This window comes from Mirounga angustirostris, unplaced genomic scaffold (assembly GCF_029215605.1).
Source record: "Mirounga angustirostris isolate CCGP_5_RB_7025 unplaced genomic scaffold, mMirAng1.0.hap1 SCAF_2, whole genome shotgun sequence".
NCBI lineage: Eukaryota > Metazoa > Chordata > Mammalia > Carnivora > Phocidae > Mirounga > Mirounga angustirostris.
In genome coordinates, this window is record NW_026991710.1 from 174,775,748 (window position 1) to 174,795,020 (window position 19,273).

Here is a 19,273-nt window from a genome sequence, read left to right on the forward strand (position 1 = left end):
CCACTAAACAATGTTCCCCTTCACCGACTCCCTCACCAGCTGTCAACTGAAATCAAGGACTCAAGGAAAAGGCGGCACGTTTTTATTTGCAAAAGTTTCCAGCCCCTTTTGGAAAGGCATTATGTGCATCTAAATTCAGTATTTCATGACCTCCATGGGAATTTACCCTGAAAGACTGTTGGATTAAAGCTAAATGAGATGCAAATTCCATTCATATGTAAGAGTCAGGATGAGTCAAGACTGAGGTTTCCATTACATCTGCTCGTTTCCTCGAGTCACACTCTAAGAACATGTGTGTAGGCTTTGTGGAGGGTGTGTGCTCTGCAGGAATGTTCTGTTAACAATTAAGGAGGCCTCGTGGGCTGGGGGTTGCCCTGACTGTACAGGGAGACCTGAGCTTTACTCTTCAGATGGTGTTTGGCTCTGGCTACATGGTGGGCACCCACAGGGAAAACAGCCCCTGTGGGGAAGAGGGGATGCCCTGATGGTCTGTCACTTAGACGGAGAAACACTTGTGCCCATTCAGACACTGGAGCTCCAGGCCCTCCTCCTCAACTTAGAGGGAAGGAAAACGTTCCCACTAACAGATACACTGCACAGTCCACACCTCATAAAAAGCATTGTTTTAACTTTATAAAATCTCCCTCCACAGATGTCCTTAGTTAGCAGTCCTCCAAAACTTACGTTGAACTGAACGGTGTGTCCAAGAATGTCTCCTGTCTCCAGAGCAAGCCCACCATGTGACCAGAAAAGCAGAGATGGGACGTATCCACCAGTTCTGAGACACAGGTTTCCACAACGGAACATCTTGGAAATCGAGATGCATCTTACAGCTGTTTTTAAAATTGGCAGGGTTATTGGTTCACCTGAAAACTGCTGGAATGGATTCACTGAAATGCTCTACACATGCACACAGAACGCCTCAGGTATTGGCCTCCTCCCCAGTCATTGAGTTTACGGCCAGCAATATATATAAAGGACCTAATACACTAAGATCACAAAATCAACACTGTTCATGGTGTTCCACTGAACCTGAGAAGGACCTCTCCAGAAATTAAGCATTTTCGGGCCTACAGCAGTACAAGAAACAATTGGGAGAGGTCTTGAAATGGGGTGGGGTTTTTTGTTGTTGTTAAAGTCAATACGTAATGTCCAAGCATTGTACAGATCAGACAGGAATATTAATTATGAAGCACAGAACGCAAATGTGGAAAACTCCACAGTTAGAGGAGGAACCTCTGAAAACATTTTAAAACTGCAGTGGCAGGGGATGCAGGAAAAAGGGGCCTGCTGATAGTCTTGGTGGGAGTATAAGTTAGTACAATGTTTCTGAGATTTGGCAATAAACATCAAATGTCTTAAAAAGAATGCATGCCCTTTGACCCAGAAATTCCAGTTCTAAGAGCTTAAGCTTAGGAAATCACGAAGGGTGTACACACAGATTTAGCTGGGAGGATGTTCAGCAGTGTTTATATCACAAAGCTGGAAACAAGCTCCACGCTCAATAAAGGATGGATAAGACATATGAAGGCACATCCTTATGGCATAGTACAAAGAATTGAAAAGGAGGCAGCAGAAATGTATCCACTGGCACGCAAAGATGTTCATGACATAATGCTAAGTTTCAAAAAAAAAAAAAATGAATGTAAACACTTTTATAGTATGATCTCATTTTTGTTAAAATAGAAAGAAGTGTGCTTGTACACAGAAAAGGACAGAAGACACATAATGAAGTTTTAACACTGGTTGCCAAGAAAGGAATTGCAGAATTGTTGGGGGTTGGGGGGGGGGTTGTTTTTTGCTTACCTGCATTTGAGGAGGGCGGGGGGGGGGAGGGAGAGGAGGGGATAATGTGGGTGAATTTATTCTCCAATAAGAAAAAGTGAAAAGAAACTCGGGACACAATGTGATCCAATTAGGTGAACAAATTGGCTTAGGAATCTTGGAAAGGAATCTCAATCCTAAAAAAAATAAAAGAAATTAAATATCCAATGGATTCATTACCATTATTTTAATCTCTAAAAGAGAAGCAATACATTACTACCCTTCCTTGGAGGAATGTTGGGAGAAACGACAGAATTAAGTGCGTAACAGGATTTAAAATATGCAAAAATATCCCAGGAGGAAATCTCTGCAGTACATAGAAGCTATGCCGTAGGAGTGGGTGCTACAAATGTCCAATATGGCAGCGAAAAATTACATCAATATCCTAGAGCTGCCACAAAGGCACACGACCTCAGGACTTCACAAGGAACAATATGCTTCCTCTACCACGTCCCTATAGGAGAAATCTCCTCTCAAAATTAATCCTTTAAAAATGGGGAGGGAGGGCGCCTGGGTGGCTCAGTTGGTTAAGCGACTGCCTTCGGCTCAGGTCATGATCCTGGAGTCCCAGGATCGAGTCCCGCATCGGGCTCCCTGCTCGGCAGGGAGTCTGCTTCTCCCTCTGACCCTCCTCCCTCTGATGCTCTCTGTCTCTCATTCTCTCTGTCTCAAATAAATAAATAAAATCTTTAAAAAATAAATAAATAAAAATGGGGAGGGAAAAAAAAATGGGGAGGGAGGGGAGGTATTTATGACAGGCTTTCCAAGGAAGAGGACCGCAATTTCAGTTTGGAAAATACAATGCACATTAGTTTGGTGGAGAGATTTCAGAGAGCACTGGAATGAGGAGGAGGACCCAGGTCACACGAATGGATTTCTGTGCCGGTCTCCTCTGTACTGAGCAGCACCCAAGTTTTCCTTGGGCAGCCTTTATTACGGAGTAAGGAAAAGTAACACTTTTTTTGTTGACTTCAGGATAAGCTCGCACCAACAGGATTTCTCTGCATAATCATGACCCATGACTTACAACAGAAACAAGAGCAATTTTCATGTTGATTAAAGGCCTGTGGGGCTTAAGGAATGGAGAGGAAAGGACAGTTAATAGCTAAAACTTCTCCAACGTGTATTTGCCAAAAGCAGAAACTCACAATATTCCAAAGCCCCATAAGCATTTTTGAGGCTTTGTTCCCGCCCCCCCGCCGCCCCCACAACTGACTTTTGTTTTTGTTTTTTAAGATACAGAGTCCGCAGGCTGGGTGCACTATGACCAAATGGCAACAGATGCTGGTCTTGCAGAGGGCAAGACATTTCCCTTTGATCATCCAAGAACATGGAAAGAATGGACAAACATTCCCAATCAGGACATTTTCACTTGGCTTCAAGGTTTACCAGTAGTTGCATGGAGGTGAAGAGTTACAGAAAAAGCTGCTCCTCCATCCCGTAAAATCAGATCCACTCCATCCCTGAATCCATCGAAACTACAAACTAACCTAGGCGAAGTATACTGGTTTGGAAATGTTTAGTCTTCCTCACCGTTGCTTGCAGCAGAAACCGGTCTCCAGGCAAAGCATTCCAGCACCAGGCACTGCTTAGTAATAAGCAGCTTAAATGTCGTGGGTAGATTATCACTGGTATTTTTATCTTTTCTTTGTAAAAATACAAGTGATGTTACCATAGATAATGACTGGAAAATAGTGGGATACTTTAAAAATGCAAAACATATGCCAAGTGTACACTGTATATAAGCCTCCAGAAGAATCTAAGTCAGTACGTATCTCCACATGTGTAAATTAACAACACTACAACAGTAACGTTTCCCCTAAGTTTATGTCTTAAGAAAATGAGAAACCCTGGGGCGCCTGGGTGGCTCAGTTGGTTAAGCGACTGCCTTCGGCTCAGGTCATGATCCTGGAGTCCTGGGATCGAGTCCCGCATCGGGCTTCCTGCTCGGCAGGGAGTCTGCTTCTCCCTCTGACCCTCCCCCCTCTCATGTGCTCTCTCTCTCTCTCATTAAAAATAAATAAATATTTAAAAAAAAAAAAAAAAGAAAATGAGAAACCCTATCAAGACATCAGACACTGGAATTCTCAGTGAGAATCCTTTTTCCATGCAAGCCCTGGAATTTACAATGATTGGGTCTCTTTTAAACAATACTGCACCCCTCAATTCATAAAGATAGTCTTCCAACACATTTAGTACATGAACAAAGCCTTTTCACACAGGGTTCTGAGCGGCAGCTTCAGTCCTGTCTCTGCAATTATTAAGACTGGTGCTGTGAAGTAAACCAGCTCTCTCCCCTTAGCACACCAGTGCCCACCGAAGACATCACCAGGCCTTTCTAAAAATACAATGACAATATAAAGCCTAAAAATAGTGACGCAACAATGTGCTTTGAAAAGATGTTTGTCGTTTTCAAGTGTTCTGAAAACTAAGTAGACCACAAAACCATTTTCAACAAAATGTTTGTTTCTAATTATTAGTGGGAAGATTTATATTCCTGGGGGGAAAAAAAAAATGGTGTGCCCGGAAGAGAAGTAGTTTATTGCAGCAAGTCAGCAAGAATTTGTAAAGGCAAAATAATTTTGATAAGACAGAACTACTCTGCTACAATATAAATTCAGGATCCCGCTATAGAAGTAGTGGTAATAATGAGCAGTCACTTTAAAGTGCGGGAGCATTCCAAAGCAGGGGCAAGGCCCGACATTTCATTTCTTCGTATGGGCCGGCTATCAACACAGCAATGATTACAAATCCCTTGTTAGTCAAGAGGCAGAGGTCACCAGCTATTATTGGATCATCGTTTAGATTTAGAAGAATGAAAAGCAGTTAACACAGTAATTCAAATCTTTGCTTCATTTATAAATCCATGTTTGGGGCGCCTGGGTGGCTCAGTCGTTGGGCGTCTGCCTTCAGCTCAGGTCATGATCCCAGGGTCCTGGGATCGAGCCCCGCACTGGGCTCCCTGCTCGGCAGGAAGCCTGCTTCTCCCTCTCCCACTCCCCCTGCTTGTGTTCTCTCTCTCACTCTGTCTCTGTCAAATAAAATCTTTTAAAAATAAATAAATCCACGTTTACTTACAGAGACATGGATCATACAAAATAGCTTCTCCCCCCTTCCTCATTCTCTCTCTGCATTTTGCTGGTGATGGGTTTTTCCAAGAAGTCCAGATTAAAGACAACGTCACACAGCCTGTAATTCTGCCTAACTTGGTTCCTTCTTGCCTCCTGCGGGAGGGGTGGAAGGAGGGGTAAGAAGCCACACTAGCCCAAAGCCCACCCCAGGCCCTACTCTTAAACTACTCTGGCACTCATAGTGGGTACCACCTGGGACACTCAGGAGGGCAAGCAGGGAAGGCATTTTCTCCTTTCTCCCCTCCCCCATTAGGATGGCTAAACAGAGATTCATTTCGTAGCTCAGGTCTTCTGCATAACCCCTTCTCAAAACACAAAGACTCAGGATGGGCCTTAAAGAGTCCTTTTGTTTAGAGAGGGTCATTTCCTGCCGTTAGCTCACACCCAGAAACTCCCACCCATTTCTCAAGGAGAAGCATTGATTTTCTTAGTAAAAAAACAACAACAAAGCAAAACAAAATTTCAGGCTTAAAACCATGCCCCTCCCCCAACAGCCTCCACCCAAGATGGAACTTGGCTGGTGGGCCACCCCAGCAGCATCCTCTACCGGGATTCAGAAACGGAAGGGGAGGGAGGCAGAGACACGGGAGTGGAGTTAGGATTCTTTTCAAGCACAGCAGGCATTGTCTGTCCAATCCCCATGATTTAGTTAAGGAAATGAGCTTAAATGTCAAAGCAAGCAGCTTAAAGGGCTTGTCCTAGGTCCCTCAGCAAAAAAAAAAGACAAAAAATAAAGAGTATCAATGATCTGGTCAAGAACCGACTATCAGAGGACTTATATACCATTGTCTATAAACCACTGTCTCTAAGACTAATGGACAATGGATGACGGTTAAGTTTAAGAAGTTTGCTCAAGGTCAAGTACTAGGACGCAAATGCCATAAATGGGGATAAATCCAATGGCCTGCATGGTCATGAGTGCATTAGTATGCTCAATTAACAGGCAGTCTGGTGACCAAAGTAATGACGACTTACATTTTTTTCTTCCTGAAATGTCATCTGCTCTGCTTTACAAGGAATAAAAACAGTGTGAGTTTGTGAGGCTGACAAGTGGGTAGAAATTGTAGCTGCAAATTGCCTCCTCCATAAAGGTTCACAGAGCCCAGATTAGGCCTTCCCTCATGGCTGCCCATACAGGTGCTTAAAGGCTGGATTCGTCCAGCTAAAGCCTGCCTTATCCTGAGCTATGCCTTTTGTAGGCAAGGGGAGGAAAGCATACTGAGCTTGGGGCTAGACTAAATCAAAGGAGAGTGCTAAGTCTATCTCCAAATCAATTCCACCTGGATTATTAACATTAACCCTTTGCAACCCTACAGACAGACACATCTGCAAAACAGGGATCCAATTCATCTTGCCCTACTTTTACTTATCACGCCTTGCCGGGCCCACATCACACTCCCGGTTCTGTGGAATTTTGTGCTAGGTTTCCGTTCTAGCTGGACAAAGGCAAGGATTCCATTATGTGCACACCCCCAGACAAAAGACCTAATCACTCGCCATCTAAAATTTCTGGCCTAGAAACTAACATAACACTGCATGTTAACTAGCTGGAATTAAAAACGTAAAAAGCCAAAAAATAAATAAAATTTCTGGCTTACAAGCGATGCGATGATGTGACTTTCTGATGTAATTAAGTGGGGATGGGCATCCAGAAATGCTCATCTTCAAGGCAGCAGTAATCAAAATTTAATTCAAAACTGCTGGAAAAGGTTTCGGACAATATGTATATTGCACAGGCCCCAAGTCTGACAGGTTGGTTCATATTCCAGTCACTTAACAAATTTATTTGGCAGTTCCAGGCATTGTTCTAGGCACTGAGGGTTACAGCCTTAAACAAGACAGAGGTCCCTGCTGCCAGGGAGTAACATTCCAGGAGTATAAGACAAGTACATTAAGTAATGTCAGTAAGGAAATACATGAGGGATATGGAAAATAAAAGAGGGACAGAATAGTGCTTGGGAATGTGGGGTACTTTAAACCTGGAGATCAAAGATCTCTCTGGGTAACATCTGAACAGAGATATGAATGAATAAGGATGAGGCTGCCTATCTGCAGGTAGGATTTTTCAGGCAGACCCAACAGCACGCACAAAGGCCCTGAGGCAGGAACAAGTTTGGCAAGTAGAAGCTATCTAAATAAGGCCCAAGCAGCTGAAGCATAATGAATGAGGTTGTGATTCCTGGTAGATGAGGTCAGAAACCAGCAGGGCCTTGATCACATGAACCTCGTGCACCACTGGAAAAATTTTAAGCTCTTACCCACCAGCACTAAAACTTCAGACAAATTGCTTAATCTCTCAGAGCCTCAGTTTTCTTATACCAAAACCATGGGATGAAACACCTCATTTGGTTGTTAAAGTGCAACATTTAAAAACAGAGTAGACGTTGCTCAGTAAATGCTTTTAAGGAGTGTGCAAAAAGAAAAAAAAATCCATAAACACGTTTACAAGTTTGATTACATTTGGATATGCACCTGATCTTCAACTCTCCAATTTTCTTACACAGAAGATGGAAAAGGAGATTTTTGCAACCAAGATGGTCTCAGCGTTTGTTAGCTCTAACAGTCCCTTTGCTCAGTACGGGAAAGAGCTAGGAGATTCTGGAAAAGGAGGAACTGGGGCTTAGAGTGGAGGGGGTGGGGGGAGACGGAATCAGGACACTGGACTCCAGCACTTTGCAGGTTTCCTTCTGCTGATAAAGCCCTGAGGAGAAGCAATTCCCAACGTTTTTAGTCTCCAGTCACCCAGCGTCCCTGGGCAGGCACAGGACAGAAGTGTGTGTATGTGAGAGAGAGAAAGAAAGTCTGCATGTGTCAGAGAGAGACCCTCACCCAGCCCACAAACACATCCTGTTGGCTTAGAGGAATACTGTATTTAAAAACAGATGCCTTTTCGGAAACTCACACTTTTTAAATCCTGTAAATCACACATGCTGGGGAAAGTAATTACACTTTTGTGGCACTTCCCTCAGAGCACAAAGGAAATTCTGGTACTTCTGTAATAAGGTAGCACTTTCTGGGCTGTGCCTTCTCTCAGGAGGCCCCAATTGCCCATCCTATAGGTGGGCAGGAGAGAAATTCTCACAAAACAGAATCCTGGGGATTCAAGGAAAAGCAGTTTTTAGTTTTTGTTTTTAATCTCTGGGATTTCTCTTAGGATAATGTTGGCCACCGACCAGCCTATCTACCTGGTGACATTAAATAAGTCAGGAAGAGCAGAGAACATCATTTAAAAACCGACTCATGAGAACTAAAGAGGAGTTGAAAGTAGGAACAGGTCTCTAACTCACTTGCATCGTGTTGGTGAGATGCACCTCAATTCTCAAGACCCTTTGCAAAATCCTGGGGGCCCCCAGGATTGAGGTAGGCTGTGTCAGCATTCCTTCCGCATTTTAAATTTGTGTGACAATACTGTATTACAGCCTGGAATTTGGAACTATCTTCCCGGTGCGATTGGCATTTATTACTGCCATTTCCTTTTTCCCTCTTGGATTCTACATAACCTGCATCATAATGGGTGCAGCAGGGGGAAAAACCTATGAGGAATACAAATGCAGGTGGTTGTTTTTCTTAAAATTCCCAGACCACCTTTCTTTCTTCAAGGGGTGACACGGAGCTGTGAGCAGCAAACTTTTAGGAAAGCACAGATGAGCCAATGGAAAAGAGGACCCACCGAGTAAGAGGAGCTTGGGGTCTGGCAAAAGGCTCATTTTACTCCCCACCTAATAAAGTCAGGAAAGAACCAAAAAACGTGAGGGAATGTTTTCTCTGGGTCTTCCCCCTTTACCTTCCAAACCCATCTACAAAAATCTTAGGGTAGCTTGATTTTTCCCTTCTAGGCTAGGGTACAGCGTTGGAAAAAGAAAAGTCGGAGGACCAAAAGCCTCGGAATTAACTGCAAATCGTAGAGGAAAAAATTTCCAGAGACCGTTGATGAAAGCAAAAAAAAAAAAGTGTATGGGAAATACTATATATACCTAGATTTTTCTAAGCTTCCCTCCCACACTCAGGCTTTCAAACAGATAAGCACACTGAATACTATTATCTTATAAACTAGGCAGATACAGAACACATTCTCATATTCCTAAATTAAAAAGTGCTTTAAAAAATTTGCTTCAGTTTTTCCTGAGCATTTCCAGGTCTTCCCCTTCCCTCGAAGTTCTCGGTTTTGTCTTTACATACATTCAAGTGTTAGGTAGATTTGGGGGGGGGGGGTCTTTTGTGGCCCACCCTCACAAGGTTCCCCAGGAACCAGAGTCCCACGCCTCTCTTCAGTTTTCCAGGCACTCCTTCACATTACCCACCTTTTCAATTACCGGCTATATAGACTTAAACTCTTCTGAAAATTGCTTTCAAGATCAGACGTCTCCTCTGCATCTCCAACCCCGCTGGCTTCACCTCCTCATGGCCTTCTCCCCCCTTTTCAACCGCTCAATTTGCTATTTCTTGTACAAAGAGGACCACCATGTAGCTGGCCGTCCAGAGGAGAAACTCTGAGAGGCTTCCAGAATGAAACTCCTCGTCTCCCCTCGGCGCTGACAGTTACTGAGGCCCCTGAATACCTGTGGCTGAGTCGCTGCTGCCACTTTCCTTGGAGACTAGGATTCCTGCAGTACCAGCGTTACTCTTCTCTCTCAACTCTTCCCAACCCTGCTGCCTCCCCTTTCCCACTGGCAGGTCCCATAGGGCCGGGTCCCTGCTGCACAGCAGCGCGATGCCAACCAAAGAGTGGAGTCGGCTTCCCTGGCATGAGAGGCAAGCTCCTCTACCTTCTCCCCCAACCAATGCCGCTCCCCAGCCTCATCCTCAACTCCCCTTCCTCTCCTGCCATGCCTTGCTTGCTCTCCCCCGCTCTTAAGCCTGCATCTCCACACAGGCCCATCTTCCACCCACGGTCTCAACCCTTCCCTCATCTGGCAAGAAGTGAATTGAGAATCTTAGCTCCAATATCAGCTCTTTGGGGGTACAGCTCAGTGGTAGAGCATTTGACTGCAATGTCAGCTCTTTGACACAAGGCCTTCACCCTCTCGTCCTTGCAGTACTGTGTTCCCAACTCTAACTCCACTTGGGCCCCATGCTTCATTACACCTGTTTACATGGGGCCGTCACCACCCCAACCCGGAGCAAGTGACCAGCAGAAACCAGCTCGCGCAGCGCCCCCCCCCCCCCCACACCAACCTGCACTCCAAGTCATCTTCCCATCACAAAAGATTCATCACCATCCTAATATAATACCTCCCTCAGCTCTCGGGGAGGATAAAATAATGGAGTTTGCGTATAAAGTGCCCAGTACCTGGTAAATATTCAGAAGTAAATACTCAGAAGTTAGCATTTATTATTTGAGTGAATGGATTAAAAAGATTTCTGAGAATTGCATAGGATCAAACATTCCAGTCTTTTTTCTATTGAGCAAAAACGACAAACCAGGCAACAACTTTACTGTGATAAGCTCAAACGTGCAACCTTCCTTGAGTTTGCAGTCATGCCCCCCCCCGCCCCCCGCAATGATGCACTGAAGTGGTTTCGAATAGTCTCCCAGTACTCTTTTCAAGATAGGGATGTGAGTGCGAGGCGTGCCAACCCAAGTCTTCCCCACACATCAAGTAGACTCATCCCCATCACCAGATGACGTCCTTGCATCAACAGCGTCAATTTAAATCCCTGGTCCCTGCTGGCCTCAAGCCCACTGAGCCAGGCGGCCACTTCTGCTCCAGCTATGATTAAGGTTCATTCCCCTCATTCCTTCCTAAGTTTTTTCTTTGACCAAAGCAAGCACTGTTCAAGAGGAACATTTGCATTCCCTTTCCCCCTTCCCCCAGGCAGACACTAAGGTGCCAAATGAAACTGAACACAAACATTCCAAAGTGGCTGTCACACAGAGCAGGCTTGTTTGGGAACACAGGGAGCTCCGGGCTCTTCCACCTCACCAAAGCTCCCAGGAGCCCGCGTCCAAAAGGTCAGAGTTCCACGGCACCCACCACCAAATTCTATTGGTGAAAACCCAAATGTCCCTCCGGAGAAGCAGAGAGGCTGTAGATGGCAGGTGGAGCGAGTTCATTTCCCACCTGATCCATCCACAACTTCCCTAATTTCCCAGTGGGCAAGGACCTGAATAGTAACTAAGTGTCTGCTTTTTAACAGCCTACCTATACTAAGTCATCATCACCAACCCTACCAATAAGGATATTTCACATTTACAAATTATTTATAAAGAATTATATGTGTATATATGAGTAAGTGTGTGTGTCTGTGGGGGAGTACTCACCTGGTACTGGAGTACTATCTTTGGGTAGGAGTTGAATATTGGGAATACTGTAATGAGATGGCATCAATCTTTTTAAAAAAAACAATTACATGAAAGAAGGTAATGATCCAGGAGTTAAAGAGAACAAAGCAACTTCTACTGGAATTCTGAGGACAACCATCCCTTTGGGATGGAACCTTCAGGTGACAAGAGTCTGCACAATGTAGGCTGAAACTTGGCTCCTGCCTTGAAAGCAGCTCAAGCTAGATCAAGAGGGAAAAGATGGTTGGAGCAAATGGTTTACAGAGCACAGGGGTACATGAGGGCAATCCTGACTGTCAAGTTTGGACTTTGTTGTACAGAGAACAGATCAGTGCTGAAGGACCCATTAGAGGACCGAGCAGTATGATAGAAAGATGCACTGAGAAAGCATGGTAGAACAAGGTGAGCAGCTAAAGAGCACTAAGATGAGCCAGGAGAAAAGGAATGAGTGAGAGCAACACAGAGAAGGGCTGCAAGGAACTGAAGAGGCTGGGTTCCTGCAGCAAGGCTTGGGAGCAAAAGGAAGTGGGACCAACCCAATGGTTTTGTGACATCTACAAGTACAGCAAAGAAATTCCACGGAATACTCAAAGAAAAAGACAGTTGGGTGGGTTTGTTTTTTGTTTTTTTTTTTTACAATTTTGTTCACATGTTCATTTTAGAAAATTTAGAAAGCATAGAAAAGCATTAGAAGGTAAAAATCTAATAATTTTTATTAATATACATATATTTTTTTTACCTATTTGGGGTTTGGTTTTTTTTTTTTTTTAAGAATTGGCATCACAAAGAACTTTTAAATCTGTTTTTGTTTAATGTCCTAACATTGACAATTATGCCCTCAATTAAAATGTTGTCAGAAGCCGGGAAGAAAAAGTCAGATTCTCCAATACAGCCTTCAGAGGGAATGTGGCAACGCGGACACCTTGATTCCAAATTTCTGGCCTCCAGAACAGTGAGAGAATGCATTTCTGCTGCTTTGGACCAACAACAACAAAAGTAAATATATGCATATACATATACATCCTTTAAAAACATGGCCTTTCATGGCTACTTATTATTCTCTTACAGAAATTATACCATGATTTACTTTAGCAATGTCCCTGGGTAAGACATTGAAGAGTCTTTATGACTGTTCACTATCAGAAGTAACTAATTCACGAACATATCTTGCCATATAATAGCAAAGTCCTCCAGAAAGCTGCATGAATTTGCGTCACCTTGCAGTACACATCAGCGCCCACTGTCTTGCCTCATCACCAACAATGAATTCATTCTGTCCGTGAAGCACAAATTCATACGAACCCACAAAAACCGTATGAAAGCAACTCTGAAAAGAACCTCTACCCTATCAAACGATCCACCCAACAACAAAAATGCCATGGAGAAACAAAGACTGCACAAGAACACAAGGGTTTATGAGGGAAATTTTAAAACTACTGGAAAAACAGCTCAAAAGCACATGCCATATTTGCAGGCTTCTTTAGCAGCATTTTACTAGGAGGTCATTGTGCTTTCCTTTTGGAACTATCACCAAAGCCTCTTCAAAGGCTGAAATAGGTTTGTTATATTAGATTTGATTTGGAATAACAGACTCCAGACGTGGTTGAACTGTTTAAGAGTATTCTGAGTCTTGGGACGCCTGGGTGGCTCAGTCGTTAAGCGTCTGCCTTCGGCTCAGGTCATGATCCCAGGGTCCTGGGATCGAGTCCCGCATAGGGCTCCCTGCTCGGCGGGGAGTCTGCTTCTCCATCTCCCTCTGCTGCTCCCCCTGCTTGTGCTCGCTCTCTCTCTCTGACAAATAAATAAATAAAAATCTTAAAAAAAAAAAAAAAAAAAGAGTATTCTGAGTCTTTGCCCAAGTCATAATGTAGATTATCTTAATGCCCACTTGAAAGCTTGAGACACTGCCATCCTCAACTGACATGGTAGCCTTTCTGTGGGCCAACTGGAGGAAACAATTTTCTTCATGACCCCAATATTTGGGCAAGATTACTAAGCACTTTTTTTTTTTTTTAAGGCTTTTTGGTTTTTAATCTCTACACCCAACGAGGGGCTCAAACTCATGGCCCTGAGATCAAGAGTCACATGCTCTTCCCACTGAGCTAGCCAGGCACCCCACTAAGCACTTTAAAAGGAAAGTGAGGTGAAGATTTGTATTAGCTTGTAAAGAACCAACTGTACATGATTCCTGCCCAACATCTGCCAAGTATCTTTTCAGTCAATATCGCAACAATGTCAACTTTTTTGCTTTTCTAGTTTTAAGTACAAGGAAGTTCAAATCAATTTAAGGAAAGCTTGCTGTTTACCACTGGTGCTTCAACATAATAAAACACCTTTAAGAAAGGATTTGTGATCAGCCTGAAAAATGCTCAATGACCTGGCTAAAAGCAAAAGCAAAAGCAAAACCAAATTGCATATTTATCGGATTTCAAAAAAAAATTGTTTTGAAAATTAAGGGACCAAAAATAAATTTCTATCTACGACCAGATAAAGTCTTGATACATAAAGCTCAACAAGACAAACGGAGTCTGCTCTACATATGTTTACTGATTTTTAATAAAGTCTAGTCCAGTTCAAATCGCCAAAGGTGTTTAAAGAGAATATTGCCTGGTCCAAAGCTAGATGCAAAATTCTAGGATTTCATCAACTGTAAAATGATGTAAGAAATTATCTAATGCCCTATACATAAGCCCTATAAATCTCAGATTCCAGTTAAGATTTTGACAACTGGCTTCTTTAAAGGGACATGTTGTAGAGAAACAAGCACACAGTAAGCCAGAAGGCCAGATGTATTATCTTTTACAGCTAGCTAGCAAAATCTTAAAAAGGATTTTTCCTCAAAGCTTTCAATAGTATCCAACGCAGAAGTCTATGTCCTGTCCAAGTTCTCAGACCCCAAAAAGCTACAGAAATTCTCCTCAATCCTGGGCCGTTCGTTCTATACAGTTGGAACCAAACAAGTGTTTCGGTATCAATTATTTCAGAGTATGCTTTAAAAGCTCTCATACAGGGCTAAAATGCACTGGAAGATAAAAGGAACTCATTTGAAAAAATAGAGAAAAAAAAAACCCTTGGATTCTATGAAGTGGTAGAGAAAGCCTAAATTGCTCTGATGTTCTAGGAAATAAACTGTTTTCTCTTAATGATGATTGGACTTGCTTTTCCAAGTCAGCTCAATGGCCACCAGAAATGACAACAAAACACATTTTCCCCCTCTCTTGTCATTATGGGTATATACATTTTATATGTGTGTGTTCTGTATACTGGAATCCTCAGCCAAGGCTTTTAAATGTGTTTGAGAACAAATTGCTGTTCGCTGGGTGGGCAGGGAAAGGGTCCAGGGTGGTGGTTTTTGTATAACGCTGAGCACATTAATGGGACTCACCAAATACCCTATTTATTTTACTTGTGGCTTTCAGGGTTAGGAAAAAAAAAAAGAGGTTAGAGTTTATCAAAAACAAAACAAACTCAAAACAGAGAATTAGCGCAAAATTACCTGCATCACTCAAGGCCTATTTCCTTTCTTCTCCTGAATGTTTAACATTCTCTCTCTTCATGGGGTATCTGTCTTTATACTCCACCTCTGGTACAACTTGGGTTCTAAACTCTTCCTAACCGTCCACTTAGTTTTAAAATAACTGTCTCGCCAAAACTGCTGACCCGTCGTAGAGCCACATGCTGTTGCCTCCTGAAAAAGGCACATGGTCAGGGCAAAAGAACAGGTAAGAGGCAGTAACTCTGTACTAAGCTCACCTGCGGTTCTACTCATACACAACTTCACACATTAAGGCGCCCCAGGAACGGGGCCGACAACACCTCAGTCCTGGTGGCAGTGAGGCTGAGATGGGTTACGTGAAAAATGCGATTTTTTTTCTCTACTTAATTTTCTCAAGTTAAGTAGGTTATGGTTTTGGAACACTTAAACCTCTTCTGCTACCTACTAAAAGAAAAAAAAAAAAAGCCTTTGGGTCTGCCTGATTAACTTTTCCATTTACAAGAATTCTCAATTGGGTGAGCAGAGAAAGATGGTTTCACACCATACCGTCTTACCCTTAAAAATAAACAGACTGCCCATCTAAGTGAAATAGAAAGGTTTCTGAAGCAATTGGTGTGTTAGGTGAATTAGTTAAATATAGCAACTCCTTAGAGAAGCACACTCCTCATTTTTAAAATTTTATTTCAAGGGTAGGGAAAATAAATAGAGCAGTCAGTAAGATTCAAGAAAAAAAAAGTGCAACTTGCAATTCAGGTCTCGGACTCTCTGAAAAGAGGGGAATGTCAGTAGTCCTAAAGAACTAGCATGTAAATAACACTTTTCAAAATAATAGTTTAAAATAAAAAGCACAATTACCCTCAGGTGTGAAGGCAATTTTCAGCTTACTGCAATTCAGGTGGGTTGCCCCATACAAATGGGCTTAAGAGTAAAATCTTGTGTTTTGCATTGATTTGCATGGTCTTAAGTCCCTCTATCTTCATTTAAATAGTTCCCTTTCCACAAGTGGACAATGTGCTGAGGACTTAAAAGTACTATTTAAATCCTCCCCAACGTTTGGTTTCACTATCAGGATCTTAGTCTGCACGCAACACGTTATCTCCATAATAATCTCAACATCCTAACCGCTTAACAATCAGTTTACCATTCTGTTAACTTTATATATTGGAATACAAGACCTCTAAGAATGCCTTACAGGTCTTATTCTAGATGCATACTTTCCTGCATCTCCACACTCAAGTTCTTTTTAGAATGTTTAAGAACTCAGCTATGAGGGATCCTAAAAAGTAGGCGAAAAAAGTATTGTTTCTTGGACTCCAGATTACGTACCTGCAGGAACAAAGCCATTTAAAAGGATACCACAAATATCCTAACTACAAAATTCTGAAACGTCTGTTCAGGGAGTTCCCTCCCACAGTTAAATTTTGTTTCTACCAACGGAACGCACCGCCGCCGCAACATTTTTAACGTTGTTACGGACGCACCACATAAAATTTACGCTCAGAAGTCAAAGTCCCATTAAAGGAGCCTAGATGATCGCTTGGTGAATTGTAAAGTTTTAAACTCTTATTCGCCCCGCCCCCCACATCGCCCCTAAATTTACAAAACCTAATCACCCACATTCGGGGTCTTTGACTCATCAGAGAAGAATGCAGCTGATGAGTTATCTATTAATCCAAAATGCCTCAGCTGGAAAGATATTTCACCAAGAACTTTTAACATTGAAAGGGAGGGGGCAGGGAACAGAAGGTGTCTTTTAACGAGAACTTTCCCGGAGTTCTTTCCTTACACCGCACAAACACACCCCTCAACTTCCCAGTCCCGGTCGCAGAATTAAGTCCTGACCCTCCGGGTCCCAATAAACTGAGGTCACCCAGGAGTCAGCTCTCGATTCCGCTTTTAAAATCCCACGCAAACAAAGCTGAGCATTATACTTACAAAAGTCTCCGAAAAGTCCTCAAAGTTACGCAGTCTTAAGAACCCACAAAAACACGCTCTCCGAAGAGAACCCCCCCTCCCGGGGCCACAGTTTGGGGCTGTGCCTCGGGGCGAGGGCAATTCCCAAACCCTCGACTGCGGCGCCCCGGGGCCGGCCGCCCGCACGCGGTTGAAAGCCCGCGGCCGGCGCCCCAGGTCGTACCCCCGCCGCAGCGAGCCCCTCCGTACCTCTTCCTCCTGAAGGTTGGCCTCGTTCGGGGTGTTCTCCTTCTCGGCTTTGCCGCCGTTGTTCATCTTCCCGGTCCTTCCTCGCCGGGCAGGGCTGGGGCGCGGGGCTGGGCGAGGGCGCGCTCGCCCACTTTTCCCTTCCCCGGGCGCCGGGGCTCCCTCGGGCGGGCGCCGCGGGCTGCGGGGGCTGGAGCCGGGGCAGCGGCGGCTCGGGCTCCCACGGCTAGGCGAGACTGCGGCGGCGGGCGACCCAGGAAGTGCGAGGGAGAGACGGGGCAGGGCGAGGCGCGGGCCGACTGGGAAGGGGACGGAGACAATCGGGACCCGGGAGGGAGACCTGGTGAGGGAGGGCGGGCGCGAGGGAAGGAAGGAAGGAAGAAAGGATGGGGCGAGGGCGCGCGTCCCAGGAGGGAGCCCAGAGAGTTGACGATGTGGCCAAGCAGGGGCTGGGGGCGGCCGCTGCCGGAGCCTAGCGGGGGCCGGAGGGAGGGGGCGAGGGGTGCCCAGACCGAAGGAGGAGGTGGTGCGGGGCGCGGGCCGCGGCTGGGACGCTGGGACCCGGAGAGTGCGCGCTCCAGGCAGGCTCTGGGAAGTACGGGATCCAAGCAGCTGCCTTTCTCTCGCTTTCCTCCCTCCCCTCTCTCCTCCCTCTCCTCCTCCTCCTCCTCCCCCCTCCGCCCTCCCTAGACGTGGGCTGCCGGCTTTAGCCCGGAGGGACGGGACGCGGGACGGAGAAGCCCCCCGCGGGAGGAGGGGCTGCGCCGGGGGCGGCTGCCCCGCGGCCGGATGGCGCGCGCCGGGGAGGGGCCGCGGGCGGCAGGCGGAAGCGGCCGACCCCCAGCCCCCGACTCGGCGGTAGGTCGGAGGGCGAGGGCAGAGGCGCGGGCGGGAGGCTGGGTCCTCCCGCTTCCCCGGCCCCTGGGGGCCCCGGCGGCCCGGCTGCGCCGGAGTTGGCGAACTCGCGTAGCGGCGCGCGCCGGCTTGGAGAGGGGCTTCGGGGAGCCAGGCCGGGCCAGCGCGGCGCCCGGGAAGCGTGATGGGCTACTGCTGTTGGCTTGCTGCCCGCGGGGATTCGCACCCCTGTCCCTAAGCCAGCCCCTCCCTTTCAGTACCGGCCCAGACCTATTTCCTCCCTTCCTGGTTGGCAGCTTGAAATGACAGGATGCGAGAGAACGAGCGACGTCCGGGGGCAGCCGGCTCCGGGCCGGCGTTTTCAGGGCACAGCTTCAAACCCCCCTCCAGCGCCGGGTTCTCGCAAGCCTCCCAGCCTCCGCGCGCCGGCCTGCGCTCTCCGCTAGGCTTCACGGGCCCCCTGCTCAGGCTCCTGTCAACGGCCCTTAGCAGACCGTTCTGGAATTATTTGTTTACCTGGCTGCCTCCCTCCCTCTCCTGGGAGAGCCTGCCCGCCAGACAACACCACCGTGCCCTGTTTCTCTTTATAATCCCACGGCTATTTAAATACGCTACCTGGTATACAGTAGGCACTCAAATCTTTGTTGGCTAAGTGAATATTCCTCACAGCGATCCGAACTGGAGGCCAACACAGATGATCTTCACAGGGTCAAAGCAGCTTAGAGAGAGGGCTCAGTACTGTGGGAGGTTCGCGCACAACGCCTGTTTACGCGCCAACCTCGGAAGGATTGCGAGGTTTCGGTTTCCTCACCTGTGAAATGGGAGTAGAGTTACCTCCCAGGGGGTTGCAATGAAAGGCGATGACAGGTTGGTAGAGCTATAGCACCCAGCACCCATTCCTGCCCAGTTTAAGGTTACAGAGCATGGAAGTTAGCGTTATCATTAAGGAAATTTCCATTTTTCCAGGGCCATACAGAGCTTCTCCATTCCGGTATCATAAACACATAAATTTAAAACTGCATATGTCAGTAGGTTCTCCCTCACTTCCCACGCCCAGGAATTCTCTCACACAGCACCCTGTTCCTTTCTTCACAGCACCAATCACAATTTCTATTTATTTGCTTGCCTCACTGTTTATCTCTCTCTGCCCCCTTCCTCCCCCCCCCCCCACATTCTTCACGCTATACTGGTTTAAGTGCTGCTGGGAGTGGGGTGGGGGTGGGAATGGAGATAAGGCTCCTGCTTTTAAGGACTTTAAACTGGTGTTGTGGAGACAAGATACCCAAAACAACTCCACGGCACCATGATCAGGGATCCTGGTTCAAATCGCAGAAAGCAATGAAAATACTTGTGTGAAGAGGATTGTGAAGAAAAAAAGAGTGGCGATGCTTCCATTCACCTCTTGGGTTTTTCTTGGGGTGGGAGGGGTGGGGGGGGAGTCTGAAGATTTTGATAAAGATTGAATTGCTGTCATGATGTCATGCCTCTCTACGGGGGTGGGGGGTGGGGGTAGTGTATCCTGGA

General features: G+C 45.7%; 1 protein-coding gene and 1 long non-coding RNA gene across 19 annotated transcripts in view; both read right to left on the reverse strand.

Annotated features, from left to right (window-relative positions):
- The window catches only part of LOC135363698 (uncharacterized), a 37,752-nt gene extending 21,090 nt beyond the window's left edge, over positions 1-16,662 (reverse strand). The window contains exon 1 of the long non-coding RNA XR_010409704.1: positions 1-16,662. This exon is cut by the window's left edge and continues 14,236 nt beyond it. This is a non-coding gene — a long non-coding RNA (uncharacterized LOC135363698).
- RBPMS (RNA binding protein, mRNA processing factor) overlaps positions 1-17,965 on the reverse strand; it is a 172,097-nt gene extending 154,132 nt beyond the window's left edge. For 4 of the 18 annotated variants that reach the window (XR_010409698.1, XR_010409702.1, XR_010409701.1 and 1 more), the window contains exon 1: positions 16,898-17,899. Coding sequence is in view for 8 of the 18 variants with exons in the window: in XM_045879779.3 (XP_045735735.1) it covers positions 16,898-16,963 (66 nt within the window). In the remaining 10 variants the exon portion in view is untranslated. Of the gene's footprint in view, positions 1-16,897 lie in introns of all 18 variants that reach the window. The other 14 variants (XR_010409700.1, XR_010409697.1, XM_064585591.1 and 11 more) reach the window with 10 other exon arrangements.
- Positions 17,966-19,273: the final 1,308 nt, after the last annotated feature.